The sequence below is a fragment of the Microtus oregoni genome, unplaced genomic scaffold (genome assembly GCF_018167655.1).
Source record: "Microtus oregoni isolate MIOR12 unplaced genomic scaffold, Mior012 000032F_ref0000030, whole genome shotgun sequence".
Lineage (NCBI taxonomy): Eukaryota > Metazoa > Chordata > Mammalia > Rodentia > Cricetidae > Microtus > Microtus oregoni.
In genome coordinates, this window is record NW_024543091.1 from 26,587,051 (window position 1) to 26,610,221 (window position 23,171).

Sequence of the window (23,171 nt, forward strand, 5' to 3'; positions counted from 1 at the left end):
CGGGATAACACTGATTGGGCAACCTTTGTCCATTCTATGGGGGTAAGGCTTCCTCCTTGTCACAAGTTTTCGAGAATAGACAAGGTGAATGGGGCTGCTGGGCCATAGTTCTTAACTGCGGAATGCAGCTCCTTTAAATGTTTAATTTTAAGAGTCTTGATGATGCGGGAACTACTTGTTGAAGTGTCCGCTTGTGTCTCTCCCCCTTCCGCCTATGTCAATAGATCGATTTGTAGGGTCTGAATCTGGGTATTCAAATCTTTAAGTTCTTTTTGCAAGGAAATAATGCCTCTCAACTGGGATATCTGACTGACAAGGGACCGTTTAGTGGCCAACAGGTTATCCAGGCCAGGAGTCTCAATGGTGTGGGAAGGCAGGGTCATGGAGAAGGAAGGGGCTGATGGCTGAACCCGATAATCCTGAACAGATGCATAATGGGGTGGCTGAGACCATGTAAGTCTCCAAGGACTGTGGTTTCTTTCCTGGGCTTTTATGTTAGCTACAAGAGGCGGATCATATTTTTCCCTCTCATAAGTAGCAGCCTCCTCCTCCAAGTCCATCTCCTCAGAGGTGTCTAGCCCACCATCATTATCAGTACCATGAATCACAGGGTAGAGAGAAGGCGAAGATGCAGCCTCTGAAGGTGATTTCTCAGTCAAGGGCAAATGGAGATTTTTAAGATTCTTAGGGATCTTTTCATCTAAGAGGGAGGAGGTTGGAGAGGTGGACTTATCTATAGACGCAACCTGCTTGGGGTCCGGCTTTTGAAGTGTGGTTTTGGGAGAAGTCATTAAGTCGGACTGGGCAGTCTCATTTGATTTCTGGTCCTCATTAAGGAAATCCTCAAAAAGTACCAGGAGATGTGAGACTCTCCCCTCCTTTTCAGAATCTTTAAGAATGTCTCTAATTATACCATAAAAACTAAAAAATGATTCAGGGACCTCCTCACCTTTTCTTAAAAGTTCATTAATACTCTTACCTACTTTATTCCATGTTAGGGGGTGAATGTCCGGGCCATTTAAGACTAGCCAAGGACATTTCTCCTCAGTATAACAGAAAAATTGTAGGAGGTCCTTTTTCTTAACTCTTATTCCTCTTTCCCATAAAGTACTCTTTATCTCCCTTATAAAGAGGGCCTCCTTAGAAGCCAACTTACCCATCCTAATCAGACAGCAGGACTTACCTCAAGACGCTGCACAAGCAATGCAGGACGTCTCTACCAAAGCACGTTCCGGAATGCCTTTTCCTTCAATTGGGGGCTGTCCAGCGACCACCGACCCTCGAGTTGCCCCACGTTGGGCGCCACTTGACCCGTCCTGCAGGCCACGTAATTCGTGGGCCTCAAGTTCGGGATCACCTGGGTAGGAAGGGAGGGAAAGAGAGAGAGAACCAAGCGCGAGTAAAGAATGACAGAGTCAATCTGAAATGTGTCAAGGTTCCGTTTATTGCAAGCAGTGATTTATTCTTACAGGGCAGTTCTGGCAGGGAGGAGTAAGGTTAGAGGGGAATGAAAACTGTAATGCCCAAGGCCAAGGGGGAAGTAGTTATTTTTCACAAAATGTCTTGACCACAAGACGCTTTGAATGTCACCAACTAAATTTGTACTATCTGTAATGTGTCTTGACCACGGGACATGTCAAAAGACAATAGCTATATATGTAATGTCTCATTAGGAGGTCTGTGGTCAGTTCTGTCCCCAAAACTATTGCTGATTGTGCAGTAGGCTGTTTTGCAGCAATCTATTTTTGTAGAGGGGATGAGGAAGATTGGTCAGCACTTTAGATCAGGGGGCTTCTTGGTCCCCAACAGAAATTACCAAATTATATATCATTAAAATTCAACCCCCTGTTTTGGAAAGACACTGTTAAGGGAATGAAGAGGGGCCAGGGAGTTGACTCTCAGATGAAAGTATCCAATGCCATACCCGAGGGCCTGAGCCGATCCAATGAGCCCACATGGTGGAAGGGGAGAACCGGCTTCCACAAGTTTTCTCTGGCCTTCACACATCTGCCATGGCATGTGCATATCCATATACACACTACATAAATAAATATACATTTTTATTTGTTTTGTTTTTTGTTGTTGTTTTGATTTTTTTCTTGACAAGGTTTCTCTGTGTAGCCCTGGCTGTCTTGGAACTCACTCTGTAGACCAGGCTGACCTTGAACTCAGAGATCAGGTATTCTTCTGCCTCCCAAGTACTGGGATTAAAGGTGTTTGCCATTACGCCCTGGCTGTTAAATCATGTTTTAAAGAAACAGGTAATAAATACTTGCAAAGCATGCACCTAGTAAAGGACACATAACCATAATGTATTTAATAAACCTTGTAAAGCTCAACAATAAGAAAACAAAGAATCCACTTAAAATGAGGAAAGGCTCTGAAAACACCACTAAGATAGAGCATGGGCAAACGTGCCTGTGGGAGATGCTCAGGTCAGTAGGCAACTGCTGAGGAAACAACGCCATGCCACTGTTAACCTGATGGAGCCGCTAGCATCCAGAGGCACGGATGAACATCAAATGCTGGCAGGGACAGGGAGCTGATAGCCCTAGCTGAGTATCTTATACAGCCAGATAATCAACCTTTGTGTGAGCCAGCAGCAGTTCTCTTGTTATGTATCCAGAGCTTAGTCCAAAGAGAGCTGTGGACAAGGACTCACAATGTCTTCACATATTATCAAGGCGTGCGATAAAATCATACAATGGACTATTACTCGGTTATAAAAAACACACTATGAGGAGAAGACATGGGTGGAAGCCTGCTAGGTGTATATTGCCAAGTGAGAGAAGTCCTTCCAGACTTAAGAGTATGTCGTAGTACATGCTTCCAGCCATCCAACATTCTGGAAATTGCAGAACTCTGAGAGTAGAAAGATTGGTGCTTTCCAGAAATTTGGGGGATGGAGTAAAGCACAGGGGAGTTTCTCTTAACCATGGGAATTATTCCATACAGTACTTCAGTAGTAAACACATACTCTATCCATTTGATACAAGTCACGGAATGTTAGAACCCTAAAGAGTGAACCTCAAGGTGTGTAACATTTGAAAAACCATCAAGAGATTTTGATATCTCAGTAAGGGATGCAGGCTCTGACCCTAAGAAATTCTGACTATATTGCAAATGTATGACCCAATCTCTGGGGTACGGAGGGGCACGGTGGCCTATATAAATTGGTCATTTGTGAGTGCAGTTTAAAAAAATTACAGTGCCTTTATACATTTAAACTGGAATAGAAAATTCCAGTAAATGGGTAGTGTATGATATAAGCCAGGCTCCTCCCTTTTGGAGTGGGCATTTATGACAGGGAAGGGGAGGAAGCTTGGGTAATAGATGAGATTTGGAGACATCAGTAGGAACTTGTGCTTGTTAATGTGAGCACAGCTGGCTATACGGGGACATGTTAAGGCATGTGCTTATGCAGACACACAGGGCAGTGTACACACATATTTCCTCTCCCATCTGAGGGGCCTAAAACAAGTGGCATCACAATAGCTAGAAAGTACATTTCCGTCCCAGGCTTTGTTGCTGATTCCGGTCCCTAATATAAGGAAGTGCTGTGCTGAGAAATGGTTGCTTTCAAGAATGGGTAAGGAATGTGGAGTTCAGAGAGTAAGCACTGTAGTGCCAGGAACCAAGGTGTGCTAGCCTGTCTACCCGAATATATACACGGTGTATAGTGACATGGGAGATGGAGTGTATGAAAACTCTGTATATCATCTCAGTTTTTCTGTAGATCTAAATTCTTTCAAAGTCCATAACATGCTGTGAGTTGTGGTGCCTGCCTGTCATCTCAGTTCTTAGAGGCTGAGGATTATTGTAAGCCTGTGGCTGGCCTAGTCTACCTACTCTGTAAGTTCTAAGCAGGCTAGCCTCGTCTACCTAGTACAAAAGTTCCAGATCAGTCAGGGTTGCATAGCAAGACTGTCTCAAACAAAACAAAACAAAACAAAACAAGAGCTGGAGAGATGGTTCAGGGGTTAAGAGCACCGGCTGCTCTTCCAGAGGACCCAGCTTTAATTTCCAGGACCCCCATAGCAGCTTACAACTGTCTGTAACTCCGATTCCAGGGAATCTTGACACACTCACAGAAACAAGTGTGCACATAAAGAAGAAAGAAAAAAAAAAGAAACAAAATCGTATTTTTAAAAACTGGAAATATTGTTTGAAAAGCCTCAGAATAATTCAGTGGCCTCTCTTCTGCAGCTTTGACAGTGTTTCCTGCCTTGCTGAGTCAACGTCCCTCTCAGACATCACCTTTGATGGCAATCCAATAGCTCAAGAGTCATGGTACAAACACACGGTCCTTCAGAATATGATGCAGCTGCGCCAGCTAGACATGAAGAGAATCACGGTGAGTGCCGTTCTGTGACCCTCCCGGCTCCCCTGAGTGTGGCCTCCAGTACCTCCCTGCTCCCCTGAGTGTGGCCTTTGTGTACCTCCCTATTCCCCTGAGTGTGGCCTCTGTGTACCTCCCTGCTCCCCTGAGTGTGGCCTGCTGTGTACCTCCCTGCTCCCCTGAGTGTGGCGTAGGAAATTGGGGTTCCAGTTGCGTGAGTGCTTGTTAATTTTAACTAATTAAGAAACTATGGGTTAGTGTGATTATATACTTCATAACTGTAAGTACAGGGTTGTTTTGTAAACCATCATGCCCACCTCCAGTTTTGTCGAATGGGGCTTCTAAAATTCCTAAAATCAAGCCAGACTCCAAATTTGCTTTTCATTCTTGCTCAGTATTTAGCTAATTATTGATTTCAAAATAACTAATGAGAGCTGTATAAGTAACACAGTGTCATGCTGGAGCCGTAGGGCAGTTTGACATATGCTGACCACTCCTTAGCAGTTACTCGTTCCCTCTCGTCTCCTTTTCCTTCAAGTTAGGCAGTCACCTAAGTACCCCGTCCCACAGGGTTGTGGGGGAATAAAAGTATAAAGTCCTGAAGGCTATGAGGCCCCAGGAGCTGTGTGGAGTCTTGCGGTTGTCGATCTTGCTGTTGAGAAAGATGTCACAACCGTTCCTCGGCATTCTCTTTCTGCTTTGTGTTTCCTATAGTGAGAGTTTTTTTCAATGTGACCACTGCTCTAAGGGAATCTGCATGTGATTCTCCAGGGCACAGTGTTTATCAGCGTGGCACTGGCTCCAAGAAGACCTGCCTGCCTCCCTCTCATGACCCTTCACATTTCTTCAAATGCTTACTTTCTCAGAAAATACCCAAGGCTAACCTCAGTGTGTTTGTCTCTGTCCTTGACATATACCAAACCTCTACTTGCTTTTTCCCCAAGCTGTGCCAATTTGATGTGGAGTCTGTAGCTGGGTTCACGCGATTGCATCATGACTTACTCTTGGAATGTCAGCTCCTCGCCGTGTGCCGTTTCCATTGATTGTTTAGTGACACTGTGGGCATCTGGAGTGAGTAGTGAATAGCTAAACATGTAGGTGAATTCGTGAGTACCACGAGTGGGTCCTAGGGTTTTCTTGTGCTCTTCTTCGGTTTACTCAGACATTTGCTGTCAACAGTGATTTGTATTTTAGGGGCTACTCTTTTCCCTTGTTTCCATGTCTTTCTTAGTTGGGCATCCTGGATACTTCTGTTTGCTCTTCTTGCTGAAGATGAGGCAGGAAAGATGTAGAGCTAACGCCTGAGTAGTTGAGCATGTTGTATGTCAGCCCTGTCTATCCTAGTTGCGTACGTGAATAGTTGAGTACACGGCTGCACTGTTGCATGTCAGCCCCGTCTGTCCAACAGTAGACAGTGCTCAGGGTAGAACCCCTTCCTTCCCTCTCTACAGCAGGTGCTCTACAGATGTCCCCTCCTTCTCTGCCTCACATAGTACTGTAGAATGGAGCTGGATTTACTAAGCCTCAATAATGACTTGTTGATCCATGGAAATTTCCCTAATTTCATATACATAATAAAGGAGAATGATCGTGTATGATTGTTCCCCTCATACATTCCACAGAGTGTCTTTGCCTGGGACCCGGGAGTATGACAGGGTCACCTGCTCTGCTGAATAACCAGCGGTTCTAAAGACCACACAGCTGTAAACATAAAGACAGCACATCTGCTCCTTCACAATTCACTTTTTAGTTAAAAATCAACCTCAAACTTAAGGTTATAAGCACAGAACATTTTTTTGAGAGCACGATGCTGTCAGTTCTGCAGCAATGTGACCGCATTCTGCCAGCGCAGCTGAGACGCTAACACTGCCGAGAGACCAGCGCACATTCAGCCTCCTCCAGTGAGTCAACGCTCTTCATAGTAAAATAACCCGCTTTTTCCTCACCTTTCCTGACTGCGACGTTTAGGAAGGTTATAGATGAGTTCTTTTAACTTTTCTTTTTTTAATTGTTTTTATTGAGTTATATATTTTTCTCTGCCCCTGCCTTTCTCTCCCCTCCCCTTCAACCCTCTGCCATGATCCCCATGCTCACAATTTACTCAGGAGATCTTGTCTTTTTCTACTTCCCATATAGATTAGATCCATGCATGTCTCTCTTAAGGTCCTTATTGTTGCCCAGGTTCTCTGAAATTGTGAATTGTAAGCTAGTTTTTTGTTTATTTGCTTGCTTGCTTTATGTCTAAAAGCCAGTTATGAGTGAGTGCATATGATATTTGTTTTTTCTGGGTCTGGGTTACTTCACTAAATATGATGTTTTCTAGATCCATCCACTTGCTTACAAATTTCAAGATGTCATTATTTTCTTCTGCTATGTAGTATTCCATTGTATAAATGTATCACATTTTCCTTATCCATTCTTCAGTCGAAACGCATTTAGGTTGTTTCCAGGTTCTGGCTATGACAAATAATGCTGCTATGAACATAGTTAAGCACATGTCCTTGTGGTGTGATTGAGAATCTTTTGTGCATACACTCAAAAGTGGTATTGGTAGGTCTTGAGGTAGGTTGTTTCCTAATTTTCTGAGAAATTGCCATATTGATATCCAAAGGGGTTGTACCAGTTTGCACTCCCACCAGCAATGCAGGAGTGTTCCCTTTACCCCAATCTTCCCCAGCATAAGTTGTCATCAGTGATTTTGATCTTGGCCATTCTTACAGGTGTAAGATGGAATCTCAGAGTTAGTTTTGATTTGCATTTCTCTGAAGGCTAAGGATGTTGAGCATTTCATTAAGTGTCTTTCAACCATTTTAGATTCCTCTGTTGAGAGTTCTCTGTTTAGGTCTATACCCCATTTTTTATTAGATTATTTGTTATTTTAATGACTAATTTTTTTGAATTCTTTGTATATTTTGGAGATCAGTCCTCTGTCCGACATGGGGTTGGTGAAGATCTTTTCCCATTCTGTAGGCTGCCATTTTGTCTTATTGACCATGTCCTTTGCTTTACAGAAGCTTCTTAGTTTCAGGAGGTCCCATTTATTAATTTTTCTTTCAGTGTCTGTGCTACTATTTAGGAAGTAATTTCTTATGCCAATGTGTTCAAGTGTATTTCCACTTCTCTTATGTGAGGTTCAGTGTATTTGGTTTTATGTTGAGGTCTTTGATACATTTGGACTTGAGTTTTGTGCATGGTGATAGATATGGATCTATTTGCGTTCTTTTACATGTTGATATCCAGTTGTGCCAGCACCATTTCTTGAATATACTTTCCTTTTTCCATAGATGAATTATTTTATAGAATGACCCTCACTTCAAAATTTCTCACTGTTTCTTTGAAATTAAGTTTTATGTAACACATATCTTAGTAATGAATGTCGATTTTCTCTGTTTTTATTGCAATCTGTCAATAGGTACGTTATTCATGTTTGCTCCTTTGCTGATAATCTTTACTCAGATGAAGATCCTGTCCTGCAGGATCTTCCTTAGGAAGTTATTCTTTCTGTTTGTGATCTTGTTCCTCACGCATATGTAGGTTAGTTTATATCAGTATAAAGTGGTAGACAAAACAAAACAAAACAAAAAAAAACAGCTGGCCTGATCGTTTAGACCCGGAAATGAGGGTCAGAGTGTCCAGTCTGAGGCTGGGTGGGAGAGAGGATACACCCTGCAACTCACCTACCATTCATTGTAACTGATGGTGTATTCACTAATGGTTTAAAATATTTATCTTTCTTTCAGTTTGCACAAATGGCTTTTTCAAATGGCTACTTAGTTGGAATGTGAACACAGTGTCTATTTGTTAGAACGCTAATGCCAGTTTAGTTGCTTGGACCTTAGTAAAGGGAATTGTTGCACTTTCCTTTTGACCAAGAAGCACTGTGAAAATACTCCTCATGTGCTCTGTACACACGTTAAGTGGGGATTTCTGTGGTAGGGTGTGTATGAGGCATCAGACAAGAGCAGAGTCACAGTTCTTTACAGTTTACGACAGAGGCAGGTCTGCAGCCAGGTTTCAGCAGATAGGGACAATCTAGTTAGAAAACACAGCAGCTCTGTCTGCCTTCCTGCCTATATATCTGTCTGTCTGTCTGTCTGCCTGCCTTTCCTGCATGCCTGATTCGCATGCACACTCACATGCTTACATACTCATGGACGCCTGAGACAAAATGGCACAAGAAGGCAAAGTAACTCCTAACTTTATCAGAGAAGTAAGAAGACTTTCAAAGGGAAAACTTTTGACTCGGAACTTGAAGAATAGCAGTGAAACGAGGCTGTCAAGGTGGAGAGCAATGGTGTGCACAGTGCAGGGGTGAGGGGTGGCATGCAAGATGCAGAGGGGTGGTATACACAGTGCAAGGGGGGTATACACAGTGCAGAGGGGTGGTATACACAGTGCAGGGGGTGGTATACACAGTGCAGGGGGGTGGTATACACAGTGCAGGGGGTGGTATACACAGTGCAGGGGGGTGGTATACACAGTGCAGGGGGGTGGTATACACAGTGCAAGGGGATGGTATACACAGTGCAGGGGGGTATACACAGTGCAAGGGGGGTATACACAGTGCAGAGGGGTGGTATACACAGTGCAGAGGGGTGGTATACACAGTGCAGAGGGGTGGTATACACAGTGCAGGGGGGTGGTATACACAGTGCAGAGGGGCGGTATACACAGTGCAGGGGGGTGGTATACACAGTGCAGAGGGTGGTATACACAGTGCAGAGGGTGGTATACACAGTGCAGAGGGTGGTATACACAGTGCAGGGGGTGATATACACAGTGCAGGGCTGAGAAGTGACATGCAAGATGCAGAGGGGTGGTATACACAGTGCAGAGGGGTGATATGCACGGTGCAGGCAGGTGATATGCACTGTGCAGGGGGGTATACACAGTGCAGGGGGGTGATATGCACAGTGCAGAGGGGTGGTATACACAGTGCAGAGGGGTGATATGCACGGTGAAGGTGGGTGATATGCACTGTGCAGGGGGGTGGCATGCATAGTGCAAGGGGTGGCATGCACGGTGCAGGGGGAACTATGGGAATGTGGCAGCTGATAACAGCAGCTGAGTTTAGCTAATCATTGGGTGCTTGTGGAAGAGAGATGCTACAGGAAAAGATGTCTAAGCAGGCTTAGAGTGTTTTTGTTCTGTGCTTAATAAGAGGAGCTCTTGAAGCCTTGGAGTTAGGAAAACAGTTTGCCTATTAAAAATGCTGTCCAACCTGATAGGGCCTGTTAACATTCCATCACGTAGGGGGAACTTTTTAGGCCCCACTCCTTCCTGAGAAGCTATTGGCAATTAATGCTTACACAGGAAGAAGTCATTTTCCTTAGTGGGCATTGTAGCCACTGGGTGTTGCTTGTCCACACTCCAAAACAAAACTAAACTCCTCAGCTGTGCTCTTGCTAATGACTCTAATTAAACCTCGGGGAACACACACGAATGGCTGACCCACTGCTGTCCTCAGTTCTTAATTAGATTCTCTCCTCGGAAGAATGGGTTGTGGTTCATCAAGAGTAAACTAAAGATTCACAAGATGAACGTGGGACAGGTTTGGGTCCAGGCCTGTCTCGTGCTGACATTAGCGAAGTTGGTCCTGTAGGACCTGAGGGTAAGAACTCGCAGCTTTGGGGAGTAGGTGGCCTGCGGAACTGCTCAGCTGGAGCAGTGTGAAAGCAGATGTGATAATATGCAGATAAAGGGACATAGCTTTGTTTATTATTTACAGATCTGGCCTTTTGTCTGTGTCCTGGAGTTTGTCAAGCCCTGATCTACTTAATGATTTGCTGGACTAAGTTACACCAGGGGCTAGTAAGATGGCTCAGAGGGTACAGGTGCTGGCCACCAAGCTGGCCAATTTTTGTTTGATCCTTAGGACCAACATGGTAGGAGAGGACCAACTCCTGAAATTGTCCTCTGATCTCCATGTTCTTGTCATGATATCCACACCCCCAATACATGCATCATACATACATACATACATACATACATAATTTTTAAAGGTTATACTCTGGCCTGGTGGTGTAGAGTAGCAGAGCAGCTGAAAGGCAGGGCTAGCTAAGCTGTCTTCTTATCACAGGAAAGAGTGTAAAGTCCCCAGCTGTGACAGCTTGAGGTTGACTAGAAGGACTAGAACCTGAACCTTGCAGGCAGTGCTCACTAGGAAGCACCATTAGTTCACTGAGCATCTCCTTCCAGACAAAATGAATTCTCTTTGAAACATTTTTAGTTGACATGATACCTGTCGATATTTGTGGGACATTGTGTGTGTGTGTGTGTGTAACAGTGATCAAACTAGGATAATTATTAGTAGTCCCTCTAGGAGACTGGGATAGACCATATCTTTAGTATTTGAGCAAAGCATTTGGCAAAGTTTGTTGCTGTCACTTTGAACCAAGCTGGGTGCCTGCAGGTTCCTGACTCACATATACCCGCAGAACACAGGAATGGACTGATGCCAGCCTCTGAGAACTCTCCATGGGTATACTGTGGGGTTTTCCTCCAATATTCTATTGAACATTTTCGTTAATGTCTAGATGAGGGAATATTGATGGTACCCTGATAAAGTATATCAGGTGACAGAAGCTGGAGAACTTAAATTGATCCAGTCAGGATCCAGAAGTAGCTCACTACCTAAGGTCCAAGACAGGCTTTGTAAACAATGTCCTACGACCAGATCCATCCACATCTGTCTTCATATGGCTCTCAAGCGAAGAATAATTTTTAATAGTTTTAAAATATCACTTAAAAAAGAAGGCAAAGAAGATTTGAGATCAAAATCTTATCTAGCTCACAAAGCCTAAAGTATTTGGCATCTTGTTTTTTAAATTTTTAATTGTTAGTGTTTTGTTTGTTTAGAGTTACATATGTGTGCATGTGAGTGCTTGCATGAGTGTTTGTTATTTTATTTTAAAATTTATTTGTTTATTTTATGTGTATGAATGTTGTGCCTGCATGCATGTGTTTGTACCACATGCATACCCAGTACCCACAGAGGCCAGAAGAAGATGCTGGATCCCCTGGGGATTATAGACTGGTATGAGCTGGAACTAAACCCAGGACCTCTGGGAGAATAGTCTGTGTTCTTAACCACTGAGCCATTCCCCCATCCCTTGTTTTATTTTCTTATTTGGTTTTGTTTTGTTTTGTTCTTGTTTTGAGACGAGTTCTTATTCATGTATCCCTGGATAGCCTGGAAATCTCTCTGCACATCAGGCTGGCCTCCAGTTCATAGAGCCCTGCCTCCCAGGTGCTGGCTTAGATGTGAAGTGCCACACCTGGCCCAGTTCCGTGTCTTTTACAGAAAAGAATCTGACTACCTTTTGTCTAGCAAAATAAAAGAATTTCAGAAGGTAAAACATTAGATTGGTTGAAACAATATTTGGCTTTACGTCAGCAGCAGCAGCAGGCTGAACCAGCCCTAGCACAGGTGCAGGAATATTTACTCACGGCAGCCACAGACTGAAGGGTCACCAGCACAGGTGTGGGGAATGGTGACCCGATGAGCATGTGCATGGACAAACCTGCGCAAACTTGAGTGAATTATGAAATGATAGTTAGCATGGCTTCAAACTATATTCATTTGTAGAAGCAGAGAAATCAAGAAATGGAGATAATCCCCCTCCTTTTCCCTTCAATGGTCAGATTACTTCTGAACTATTATTTTTAGGATGTTCATATGTGTGTGTGTATGTGGTGTATGTGTATATGCATATGCCTGTTTGCATATGCGTAAGTATACAGGGAGAGACCAGAGGTTGCTATGGGGAGTCTCCCACAATCACTCTCTGCTTTATTTCCTTAGGCAGTGTTTCTCACTTGAACCCAGAGCTTACTGACTGACAGGTCTGAGTAGCCAGCTTCCCCCAGGATACCCTGTCCTTCTCTGGACTGCAGAATGCTGGAATTATATGGGGGCTGCCACGCCCACGCGGCATTCACATGGGTGCTGGGGGTCTGAACTCTGGTCTTGATGTTTGCAGGGCAAGCTCCGCCCACTGAGGGTTTCCCCAGCCTCTGAGCTGCGGTTTTATGTTTTAGGCAGGGAGCAGCCATCTGTAGCATTTCCGGGGCACCTGGATTGAACAGCGAAGTCAGAAGGAAGACTTGGCAGTGGGTGTAACAACCTGAGGAGGTAGAACAACGACCATTACACAGGAAATGTGGGGTAGCGGAGTTTAGTTCCCAGCACCCACATCCAGAGTCCAGAACTGTCTGTAACCCCAGATTCAAGGACTCCAAGGACACACACACATAGATGGTGGCTGCTCATACAAACAATACACATGCACAAATAATAAAAGTAAAACACCTTTTTAAAAAATGGAATTTTCTTCTCTATTTAAAAGACAATGCTTTGGGAAGGCAGGTACAGTCAACATTCTAAAGAGAATTTATATCAGACTGCTTGCCCCAAGTTCACAGTTAGTTTGTTCAAGGTAAACTTTGATCTCAAAAAACAAAACAAAAAAAAACGACATTTACAGGGTCTGACATTACAAAGGCTATTGAAAACTGGGTTCTCCTTCTGTAATGTGTGGCCTCTGGAGTTACATGTGGTCCTGTAAGTTTCTTAATAAATGCATCTTAATAAATGCATCGTTAATGTGTGTCATTTCCAGAGAGACATTTGGAAGCCAGTGTGTTGTTCACGATTCTTTATGTTCATGACCCATGCCCTGGTCATTATGGAAGCATGCACTGAGCATAAGATGCCCTCAAATGGCAGCTGCCAGGAATACCTAACCCTGTACCAAAAACATCTGCAGTGTTCTTTTAGCATGAAATAAACTTCCTTAACACTTCTTGTGTCTATAACATGTTTTTGTGTGTGCATGTTTGTATGAGCGCATGTGAACATGTCAATGTGCACGTATGTGAAGGCCTGTAGCTGACAGGTGTATTCCTCAATCACTTTCCACCTTAGTTTCTGAGGCAGGGTCTCTCCCCAACCACAGCTCACTGATTCCAACAGACTCTCTGGCCAGTAAGACCCAGAGTCCCTTCCGCCTCTGCTTCCCCAGCGTTGGGGCTGCAGGCACGGACAAGCACACACTTTCCTGACTGAGCCATCTCCTCAGCCCGGTACTTGACAATAATATTAGTAGAGCAGTAGAAGACGGGTAACTTGGCTCCTAATTTTAACTTTAAAGACTGTAAAAACTACTCTTCTCTGTCTAGTGATATTGGACAAACAACACAGTCCCTGTGATCCTAAGAGCTTTAGTGTTTGTGTATTCGAGGGAAACAATAGCTCTAGCTGTGTGTTTTAAGTGTGTTATTAAAAGTACACTGGAGTGAAGTAAATCCCAGAGAATGAACTGCCATCACTGGGACTTCTCAGGTTGTCTGTGGTTGTTTCAGAGCTTGTGACCTGAAGCAAGTGTGATCCAGGTCATCCGGCACTGTTGACTAACTTGACATTGTTTTTATATTGGGTCTTCCTGGGCAAACTAAAGGCAGGAAAAAATGTCTAAATCTCTGGCTTCAGATAGATTGATTGCCTTCTTAGCCTCACGAAGGATGGATGTGGCTTCATCCCAGAGTCTGAGCTAGTCTTAGAGGTGCCAGAACTACCCCTGGCTTTCTTTTCCTTCTGGCCAGCAGATTCATGGCCCATCTTCACAGCCAGAGACTCAGTTTTTTATTTATAAAGCCAGCTATTTCATAATTATGTGTGCTAAAATATAGTCATCAAATGCAAATATACTTACATACATATATACATACATATCCTTAAAACCCTCAGTGTTTAAATGGTTTTGGTGTAAATCCAGTTTTCCAGGGTTCAGAATTCTTTTTAAAGTCCTACTGCCTTGAATAGCCTCTCACTTTCTCTGAAAATCAGATGAGAGCATCTTTAAAGTATGTGTCCTACGTGATCCCCGCAGCTTACTGTTGTGTTTGTATCTGGGCCTTTGGAATGACTGAGGCTTCTAGTTTGTGTCTTCTAGATGAGGCCACTTGGGGCACCAGTGTCTTTCTGCTCCTTCAGAAAGGACACGAAGTAGTTGAGAGGCTGTGGTTTCAGCAGTGGCCCCAGTGCAGGCTGAACACACTGGGTGGATTCTGAGGTTCACTGGCAAGACAGCGGAACAGCCCCCTCGGCAGGTGGCTGTAAACAGCCCTTGTGCTCTGTGACTCTGAGATGCTGCACAGTCCTTAAAATCATAGGGTAATACTTTCGGTTGTTTTAGAAAGGTAGGTCTTTTTTTTTCTCTCTTAGATCACCTCTAACAGAGGAGACTGTTAGCACCCAGCAGATTTATTAAATCAGCAGTATGGCATAGTTACTAAATGAGCTATTTTGTGAAGCTAGGGAGCAAAGTTCTGAAATTTTTACTTAATTTCTCCTTTTTACTTGTGCTTAGTTTTGTTTTAATTAGTAATTATTTTCCATACTTTAAATTTACCAAAACCACATTGAATTTCCATTCCTTTTAAAACAACTACATCATATGACCAAACACTGGTAGGTTATAAACTTCTAAAATTAGAAAAGTAAACTTGCATAAATCTTTATTTAGACAGCAGCAGTATTACAAGTTACGTTTCAAGCCAGGCCGTCTCTGGCCTGATTTTTGTCACTGACTGTGTTTCACTCCAAGCCAACACCTTTCAGAGCATCTGTTGTTCATTTCTTCCCATTTCTTTTTTTCTCCCTCCCTTCCCTCCCCTCCCTTCCTCACTCCTTTTCTCTTCTCCCTCCCTCCCTCTTTTTATCCCCTCCTCCCTCCCCCTCTCTCCTTCTTCCCTCCTTCCTCCCTCTTTTTCCCTCTCCCCTTTCCTTTGTTATTTCCTAGGAGTTTGGATTTGGGTCAGCGTCTGTCGTGCTGCTGGTTTATTCTCTGGCTCTGTAGTAGGGCCTGAAGTCATGATACCTACTACAGTATTCTTTCTGTTCAGACATGTTCTGGCTAACCAGTCCTTTTTGCTTATGTATTGAATTTTAAGATTATGTTTCCCTTTCTGTGAAGAATGGCCCTGGATTTTGTATTGGGATGGCATTAAATCCATAGCTTAATTTTGGTAGGATGACTATTTTCATGATACTAATTCTGATCTACAAGCATGGGGGTGGGGTGGGGGTCTTTTCATCTCTTTGTAAATCTCTCAGTTTCTTTCTTCAGTGTTTTCTAGTTGTCAGTATAGAGGTCATTCATATCCTTGGCTAGGCTTATTCTGATGTTTTTGTTTTGAGGCTAATATAAATATTCCCTGGGTTTCTTTCTCACTGTGTTTGTTATTGGTGTACAGAAAGGCTATTGGTTGTGTATGTTAACTTTTTTTTTTTTTAGCCTGACATTTTGCTAAAGGTATTATCAGTTCTAGGAATTTCCTGGTGGAGTTGTTAGGATCTCCTAAGTATGGATTCATATACTCAGCAAATGGAGATGCTCTGCCTTCTCCTTTTCCTGTCTACATTCCTGTTATTTGCTTCCCTTGTCTTACTAGCTTAGACTTTCAGCACTATATTGACCAAGGGTAGAGAAAGTGGACACCTACATCTTGTTCTTGCTTTTAGTAGGAATGCTTTTAGGCTCTTCTACACTAACTATAATATTGGCTGCAGGCATGTTGTTTGTAGTCTTTTAAATTTTTATTTCATGTGCATCGGGCTTGCCTGCATTTATGTCTGTTTGAGGGCATTGGATCCCCTGGAATTGGAGATAGACAGTTGTGAGCTACCATGTAGGTGCTGGTAATTGAACCCTGGTCCTCTAGAAGAACAGTCAATGCTCTTAACTGCTGACCATATTTCCAGCCTGTGTTTATAGTCTTTATTATGTTGAAATGTGGTCCTTCTATTCTGAGTTTCTTCAAGACTTTAATCATGGAGTTGGATTTTTTCAAAAGCATTTTCTGCACCTATCAAGTTGAATGACTGTGTGATTTCTGTCCTTCACTCCATTTATGTAATATATAGTATTTATTGACTTTTATATATTGAGCCATCCCTGACTCTCTGAAATTAAGCCAACTTGATCATGATGAATGATCTTTCTGATGTGCCCTGAATTCATTTCACAAGTTTATTTTTTCCATCTTTATTAAAGTAGAATTGACAAAATTACAGGGAAAATTTTATAATGAAAAGTGGGACAATCTGGCTGTCCTTTCCTTCCTCTTGTTTTCTTTCTTGTATTAATTTGCTAGATTTAGCTCACCTACAGGGTTAGGTGCGGGCTTACAAATATACAATTCATTTTAGAATTAGGAGATGAGAAGAAAGGATAGAGAAAATGCCAACCCTTCCTCCATGGACTGTTTTCTGTTAGCACACACCTCATTGCAACATGGCTTAACACCTCAGGATACTTTCTCTAAAAAACATTTCTTTTTCTAGGAAGAAGAAAGACGTGTGGCATCTGTTGTAGCCAAAAAAGAGGAGGAGAAGAAGAGGGAAAGTCATAAGCAGTCTTTGCTGAAGGTATATCCCTCAGTGTCTGCCTCCACTGCACACAGGAGCACACACACTGATGCTGACCAGCCAGTGGGAACATGACTTTCAAAACTAAGTTTGTGTTTGGTAAATAAGCGCTGCTAAGAACTTCCATGGGTTACTCTGTAAATCGATCTGAACTTAGGAAATACAGAGGTCTGTGTATACAAGATGTGCAAGATGGACATTGTAAAAGAAAGAGATGCAGCAGCAGGATGAAGAGAATTAGGGCATTTCTCATGCCAGTGTGGCATTTGTGTATTGCCTGGCATTAGTATAACACTTTGATAAATCTGTGATTGACAGCTATCTTTACTGATATGTTTTTATAAGCTTTGCTCTGAGTTCTTAATGACAGCTTTTAAAACCTAAAATGTTTCTCCATTAGCACCTTTGATACAGAAATGGTGAAACTCTTGAGGAATTCAGAAGTGAAAATGTGCTTTAAAGTAGTTCTAAGCAATCAACATAACTGATGTAAAGTTCCCCCAGTGGTGATTCTTTTCCAATCTTCATGCTGTCATCGCAAAGCCTGGTAAAGACAGGTTAGAATGGCCAGCTGGGCTCTAAATTAAGCCTGTTGTCCTAAGCAGTACTCCTTTTCTTAGGCTTTTCTCTTTAAAGTGACATGCAAAATTCAAAGTGACCACAGGTCACTGAAGTATCCTTAGATCGCCAAAGGGGTGGCTGTGTTCTGTGGCTTGGTCGGGGTCCAGGCTGCACAAGGACATGCATTTGTCAGAACTGTTCTTCAGTATGGGAAGATTCCTCAGTTAGCATCAAACCCGTCTCCAGCACCTTGCATGTCCAGACTACAGATCTAAAAGAGACATGAGTCATGTACTGGCTGGAGGCGATCCTCTTCCCTGGTGCCGCCACTGACCTCCAGATTCCCCAGCTCTTTTTGGCTACCCCTTATCCATTCATCAGTGTGCCTACCCCTCTCCTGACATAGATTCCTCTTGACTCATTTTCTAACAACATGGTTTTAGTTTTCTTATGTTGGATTACCCCTAAGAGTTTATCAAAATTACATTTTTAATGTTTTGTTTATAAAAATATAACTGTAGTGGTATTTTAAAAAATGTATACAGGAGCAAGATTTGCCACTGACAGGTCACACTTAGTCACACCTTTTCAAAGTGGCCGTGCTGGGCAAGTGGCCTTACCTGCCACACCGTTGCTGCTGTCCAGTGCCTATGTGGATGAGTAAGTTAGAGATGGTCCGAGAGACACTTGCACACTTGAGTAAAATCGAGCCTGTGGAAACCTCTCGTGCAATAGGCCCAGGGCATGGCAAGGAAGAGTGGACATGGAAATCTATAAGCCTGCCAGCTTGCCAGTGTGAGGGGAGCCTGGGACAGAATCAACCTGACTTTCATGTCCAACTGAAATTTTATCTCAGTATTACTCCCCCCACCCCCCGACTCAGCTTTTTCAACATTTAGGGAAATGTGCCATGAATTCTAGTGAGCAGTTAAGGACTATTTGGAAAGCTTAGCAACAACTTTAGAAAATTTAGCATTTTGTTTGAAGTCTTAGTGCTCTGTCTGATTGCTTATGAAGACTGTTTAGCTTTTTGTTTTTAATAAGAGAAGTGTTGGCACCAGCAGCCTCAGGCCTCGCCCTTGCTGAGAGCCGAGGCCACATCAGAACAGAGCTCCAGCGCTCCCGTGGCTGCTTCCCTGCAACCGCACATACGGATCATGAAGATGACGGAAGCGGGGTGGGAAGGAACTGAGGCGTGCAGAGCCTGTGGCCTCAGCTGTGCTCACATACCATCTATGAGATGAGGGAAGCGACAGCTGTGACGTGCACTAGTGAGGTCCTGTCTGGCCAGTGAAGAACAGACTCAAATGTTATAAGGGACCTCAGATGCTGGTCCCTTCCACAAACACTTGACAGCCTGCAGCCACCGAGCAGTGACAGGCATGGATACAGCTGGCCTGTCAGTGCTGCCATTACCTTTTGGGTTTTGCCTTTCCTTGTTACCCCATAGACACCTTGAGCCCTCCTGTGGCTCTCTGCCCAACCAGGAATGCCCACTTGACCTCAGGATAGACTCATGACTTTTTTTCTTCTCTAGACCCCAACAAAATCACCTACTGACTTAGTCAACCTAGAACCCAGCTGTTGTAGTAGGAGCGGCGGGCTGTGTCCCCGGCACCCGGTCGCCCCCATGGCTAGCTTTACCCGAAATAATTACACGGAAACTGTATTCTTTTAAATACCGCTTGGCCCATTATATCTAGCCTTTTCTCGGCTAACTCTCGCTCCTGGACTAGCCCATTTCTTACAATCTATGTAGCCCACAAGCTGGCTTACCAGGAATGATCTTAACCTGCATCTGCCTGGAGTGGGAGAATCATGGCGACTCTCTGACTCAGCTTCTTTCTCCCAGCCTTCCGTTCTGTTTACTCCTCCCACCTATGTTTTAACCTTTGAGGGCCAAGCAGTTTCTTTATTGCTTAACCAATGAAATCAACAGATTGATATATGACACTCCCACATCACCCAGCTGCTTTGAACAGCCTGGAGAAAGGAAGTGCTGCTCTGGTGAGGGCGTGAGAAAGGGTTTGCCTTTTCTGAGGCCATCTTGTTACACATTTGCTCACACACCCTGTGGTGGAAAGGGATTCTCTGACTTTCTCTAAACACTGCTGTGTCTGTCTATCTCATTATGATTTTTTTCTGACAGCTAGGAAGCCAAGTACATGGAGGCAGTGGCCTTGCCACTAGGTGGAGATGACAGCATTGTTTAGATTAGAGAGTTAGGTTGGCACAGCAAATAACTGAAATAGAATTTTATAAGGTAAGGTTTTTTTCATATTCTAAATAGAGTAATAGTGTTTTATAGAATAGCAGGACTTCAGTTGCTATGTGCAAGAACATTATGCACAAAATGTCAATCATCTCAGACATATATACACAGTATTTACAATGTTCTAAACTATGCAGACATTTGAAATAACAAACTGCAGAACAGAGAACTTGGGCCAAAAACATTTCTAAATGTAGAAGGAGAACTTTGAAAAGGTTAGTTCCATTAAGCAAGCCGTCACTTGTGGCTCCTGTCCAGTGCCACACACACTAGCTAAACTCTTAGGTAAGCAAACATAGGCAGAGGCGCAACTACAAGTGTTTGTTTTCATTTGTGCAGGCGCCAAGGGAATGGGAGAGAAGCCCCTAGCCCTTCCCTGGCTCCCGAGTAGACCTCCTGGAGAGGGGCGAGTAGCTCACTTGGTAAATGTTTTTCACTGGCAAATTTTGAATGAAAGAGAAAAAAAAAGAATCTATATTTAGCATTCTAATCTAATTTAGATTTTAAGATGTTAACTTTTGAGGCCAGCAAGATGACTCAGCAAGTAAAGCTTTTTGCCACCAATTCTGTCGACCTTAGTTCAGTCCCAAGAACTCGCATGGTGGAAGGTGAGAACTGACTCTAGCAAGTTATCATGTGACCTCTGACCTCCATACCCATGCATCATGGCACATACAGGCACTCACACACATGCACGCACGCACATGCGCACACACACACATTCTCACACACACTCTAACACATGCACGCACACAATATAAGATGTAAAAAAAAGAAAAAGTAAAGGGTGCAGAGATGGCTTTTCAGTTGAGAGCACTGGCTGCACAGGACACAGGTTCAATTCCCAGCACCCAAATGGCAGCTCTCAACTGTCTGTAACTCCACTTTCAGGGGATCTGACACCCTCTTTTAGCATCTATGAACACTGAAACTATGTGGTTCACAGACATACATGCAGGTAAAACATCCATACACATAAAACAAATAATTTTTAAATAAAATAAAAATAAATGAAGTATTGCCTTTTGAAAATGGTAATAGTACCAGAATAGGAACCCTTACCCAGTCCCTGTCAGCAGCATCTGCATAGAATAGAGCATGTTAATGGAGCATGGCTTCTTTGGGCTTATGGTTTCTTTTTTTCAGAAGGGTTTCTATGAGACAGCTGAGTTCCAAGGCTCCAAGTCAGTGGTTCTCACTGCATGAGAAGTACTGGAGCCTGTTAGAGGGGCAGACTCCTGACCCCCCAAAGGCGGGTTAGTTGAGGCACCCTGAACTCCAGAGCCCCTGCCCAAGGGATCATCCATTGCTTTTCTTTACTCAGCCTTCCTGCTCTTCTACAATGACAGTAGCTATCCAGAAAATGTTTACCCAGTAGAACTTCTTCTAGTAGCCTAGATAATATTTTTTCATCCTTAAATGTCATGATCTGTACCATGGGGGCTGGAGGAGGGCTCAGCACTGAGAGTGCTCGCTGCTCCTGCAGCACACGTGTTTGGTGGTTTGGTGGTTCACAGTGCTTGTAACGCCAGTTCTAAAGGGTCTGATGCTCTCTTCTCCACGGCAACCCACACATACATTCACATAAATAAAATAAGTATTTTTAAAACCAAGTTACACCATGAAATATGAAATACTAATCAGTCCCCACCCTTCTCCTCCTCCCTAATCATTGGGTAAAAGACGAAAGTATTGGTAGCTACTTCTTGCTCTGTTTAAGGACAGAGGCATATAACTTTGCCAAGCCAGAGTTTCAGTTAGTGAAATAAATAATCTCACTGTTCAAAACAAGAAGTATTCTAATTTTCCATGTAGGCTGACAGCATTATTAAGAGATTTGAGCATGGGGTGAACACAGACTCATAGGCTTGCTTTTGAAGGTGTGCTAGTTGTTTACCACCAGGGAATTTGTTCGGAAGGTACCAGAAGAAAAGGACGGGAAGCCAGTGTTTCTCTCTTCACAGATACATGTCATATTAACTGCTTTTTCATTACCTTCCTGTAGGAGAAGAAAAGGCTAACAATTAACAATGTCGCTCGAAATTGGGACTTGCAGCAACGAGTAGCCAATCTTGCCACCACCCAGGACAGAAAGGACTCCGAGTCCCCCCTGCAGGAACCCTGTCAGATGGATGGAAGCGCCGCCATCTCTGCATTTCCAGAGGAAACAGGGTATGCGACGGCGCTCTCATGCTACTGGCGCTTCTAGAGTTGAGTTTAGAACAGGGATGGTAAACCATTTAACATAGTTATTTTTGAGGAATAATTTTCTTAAGAAAGCCAGAGCTGAGATTAAGAAGTTAAGAGAAAATATTAAAAATATAAATCTGTAACATTTCCCTACTGGAAAAATCCCCCAGTGGTTTGCTATTTTTTGAAGGGGAAAAGTCTAGAGATTAAATATAGCCTATGAGGCCCTCTGTTCATGCACATGGCCTTGGAGATACCCTGGCACGAGAGAGAGCTTCTGAATCTCCATCCTCACCTTCTTCCCCAGCCTTTTCTGGCCTAGGCATCTGGTGAGTCTGTTGCTAGCTGCATGTTTTCCCTGGGCTTTCTACATGCCCCTTTAAATGCTTCTGACAGCCAGGCCTAGCGCCCAAATCCCAACTATTTGGGAAGCTGATGCCAAAGGATCACAAGTTCAAATCTGATCTAGAGAGTAAGTTCAAGTCTAGCCAGGGCAAATTACTGAGCCTTTGTTTCAAAATTAAAGAAAAAGTAAGTGACAAAAGGTTGGTGTGGCTCAGTGGGAAAACACTTGTCAACCATGTACAAGGCCAGGTCCAGTCCTCAGCACTGAAAAGGCTTTGGACAAATGCTACCCAGCAGTTGCCTTAGCCCCAGTGACACTTCAGGGCAAGCTCCACAAGGGCAGACCTTGGTAGAGTCAGGTCCAGACGACAGAACACAGGCGCAGCTCTGGGAACTGTGCTCTGTACTGCGTGCCTGGTTGCCTGTGGCTGTCACCTTGAGGAGTGAGGATCAACAGGGGAGTGACGATGCCAGAGCCTCTCTCTGAAGTCCATCACAGTCCAGCATTCTTCACTGAGTATTCCTATGGTTCTCGTCAGTTTTAGATGCTAGAACTCAGTCTGTCGATCTGACTGCTTTTCCTAAGGTGCATATTGGTTTGTATTAGAGTGGAGCTTATAACCTGGCTCCTATTCTATTTTCCCTCCCTCTCAGGACTCCAGTTAGAGTCTGTGACTGTGGTGTTACATTGCAAGATCAACAACATTTACATCCATTCTGCAAGCATAAAGCTTGGTCAGCTGATAGCATTTAAGCCTTAACAGCTCTCCTAAGCATTTAAGCCTTGAAAACTGCTTAGTAGATCTGAGTTTCTATGGGAAATGTATTTCTTGGCTCCGGAGTTAAGCTATGTGCTGACACTCTTCTGGTCTCCATGTCACTCAGAGAGAAGACACCCTCTTTTCATCACACTTCCAAGCTCTCCAGACCTTGCCACATTGTGGTTTGCTTCATAGCTGAGTGTTCTCTTCTTACGCAAATTCTCTTTAATCTGTGATTTCATATTGCACAGTTTTTAAAGTTGAAAGGAATGA

At 43.5% G+C, this 23,171-nt stretch overlaps 1 protein-coding gene across 7 annotated transcripts in view; it reads left to right on the plus strand.

Annotated features, from left to right (window-relative positions):
* Lrrc49 (leucine rich repeat containing 49) overlaps positions 1–23,171 on the plus strand; it is a 122,213-nt gene that overhangs the window by 76,847 nt on the left and 22,195 nt on the right. For all 7 annotated transcript variants that reach the window (XM_041679627.1, XM_041679629.1, XM_041679626.1 and 4 more), the window contains 3 exons: positions 4,207–4,354; positions 16,686–16,769; positions 21,608–21,774. In XM_041679627.1, the coding sequence (XP_041535561.1) occupies positions 4,207–4,354; positions 16,686–16,769; positions 21,608–21,774 (399 nt within the window). The remainder of the gene's footprint in view (positions 1–4,206; positions 4,355–16,685; positions 16,770–21,607; positions 21,775–23,171) is intronic.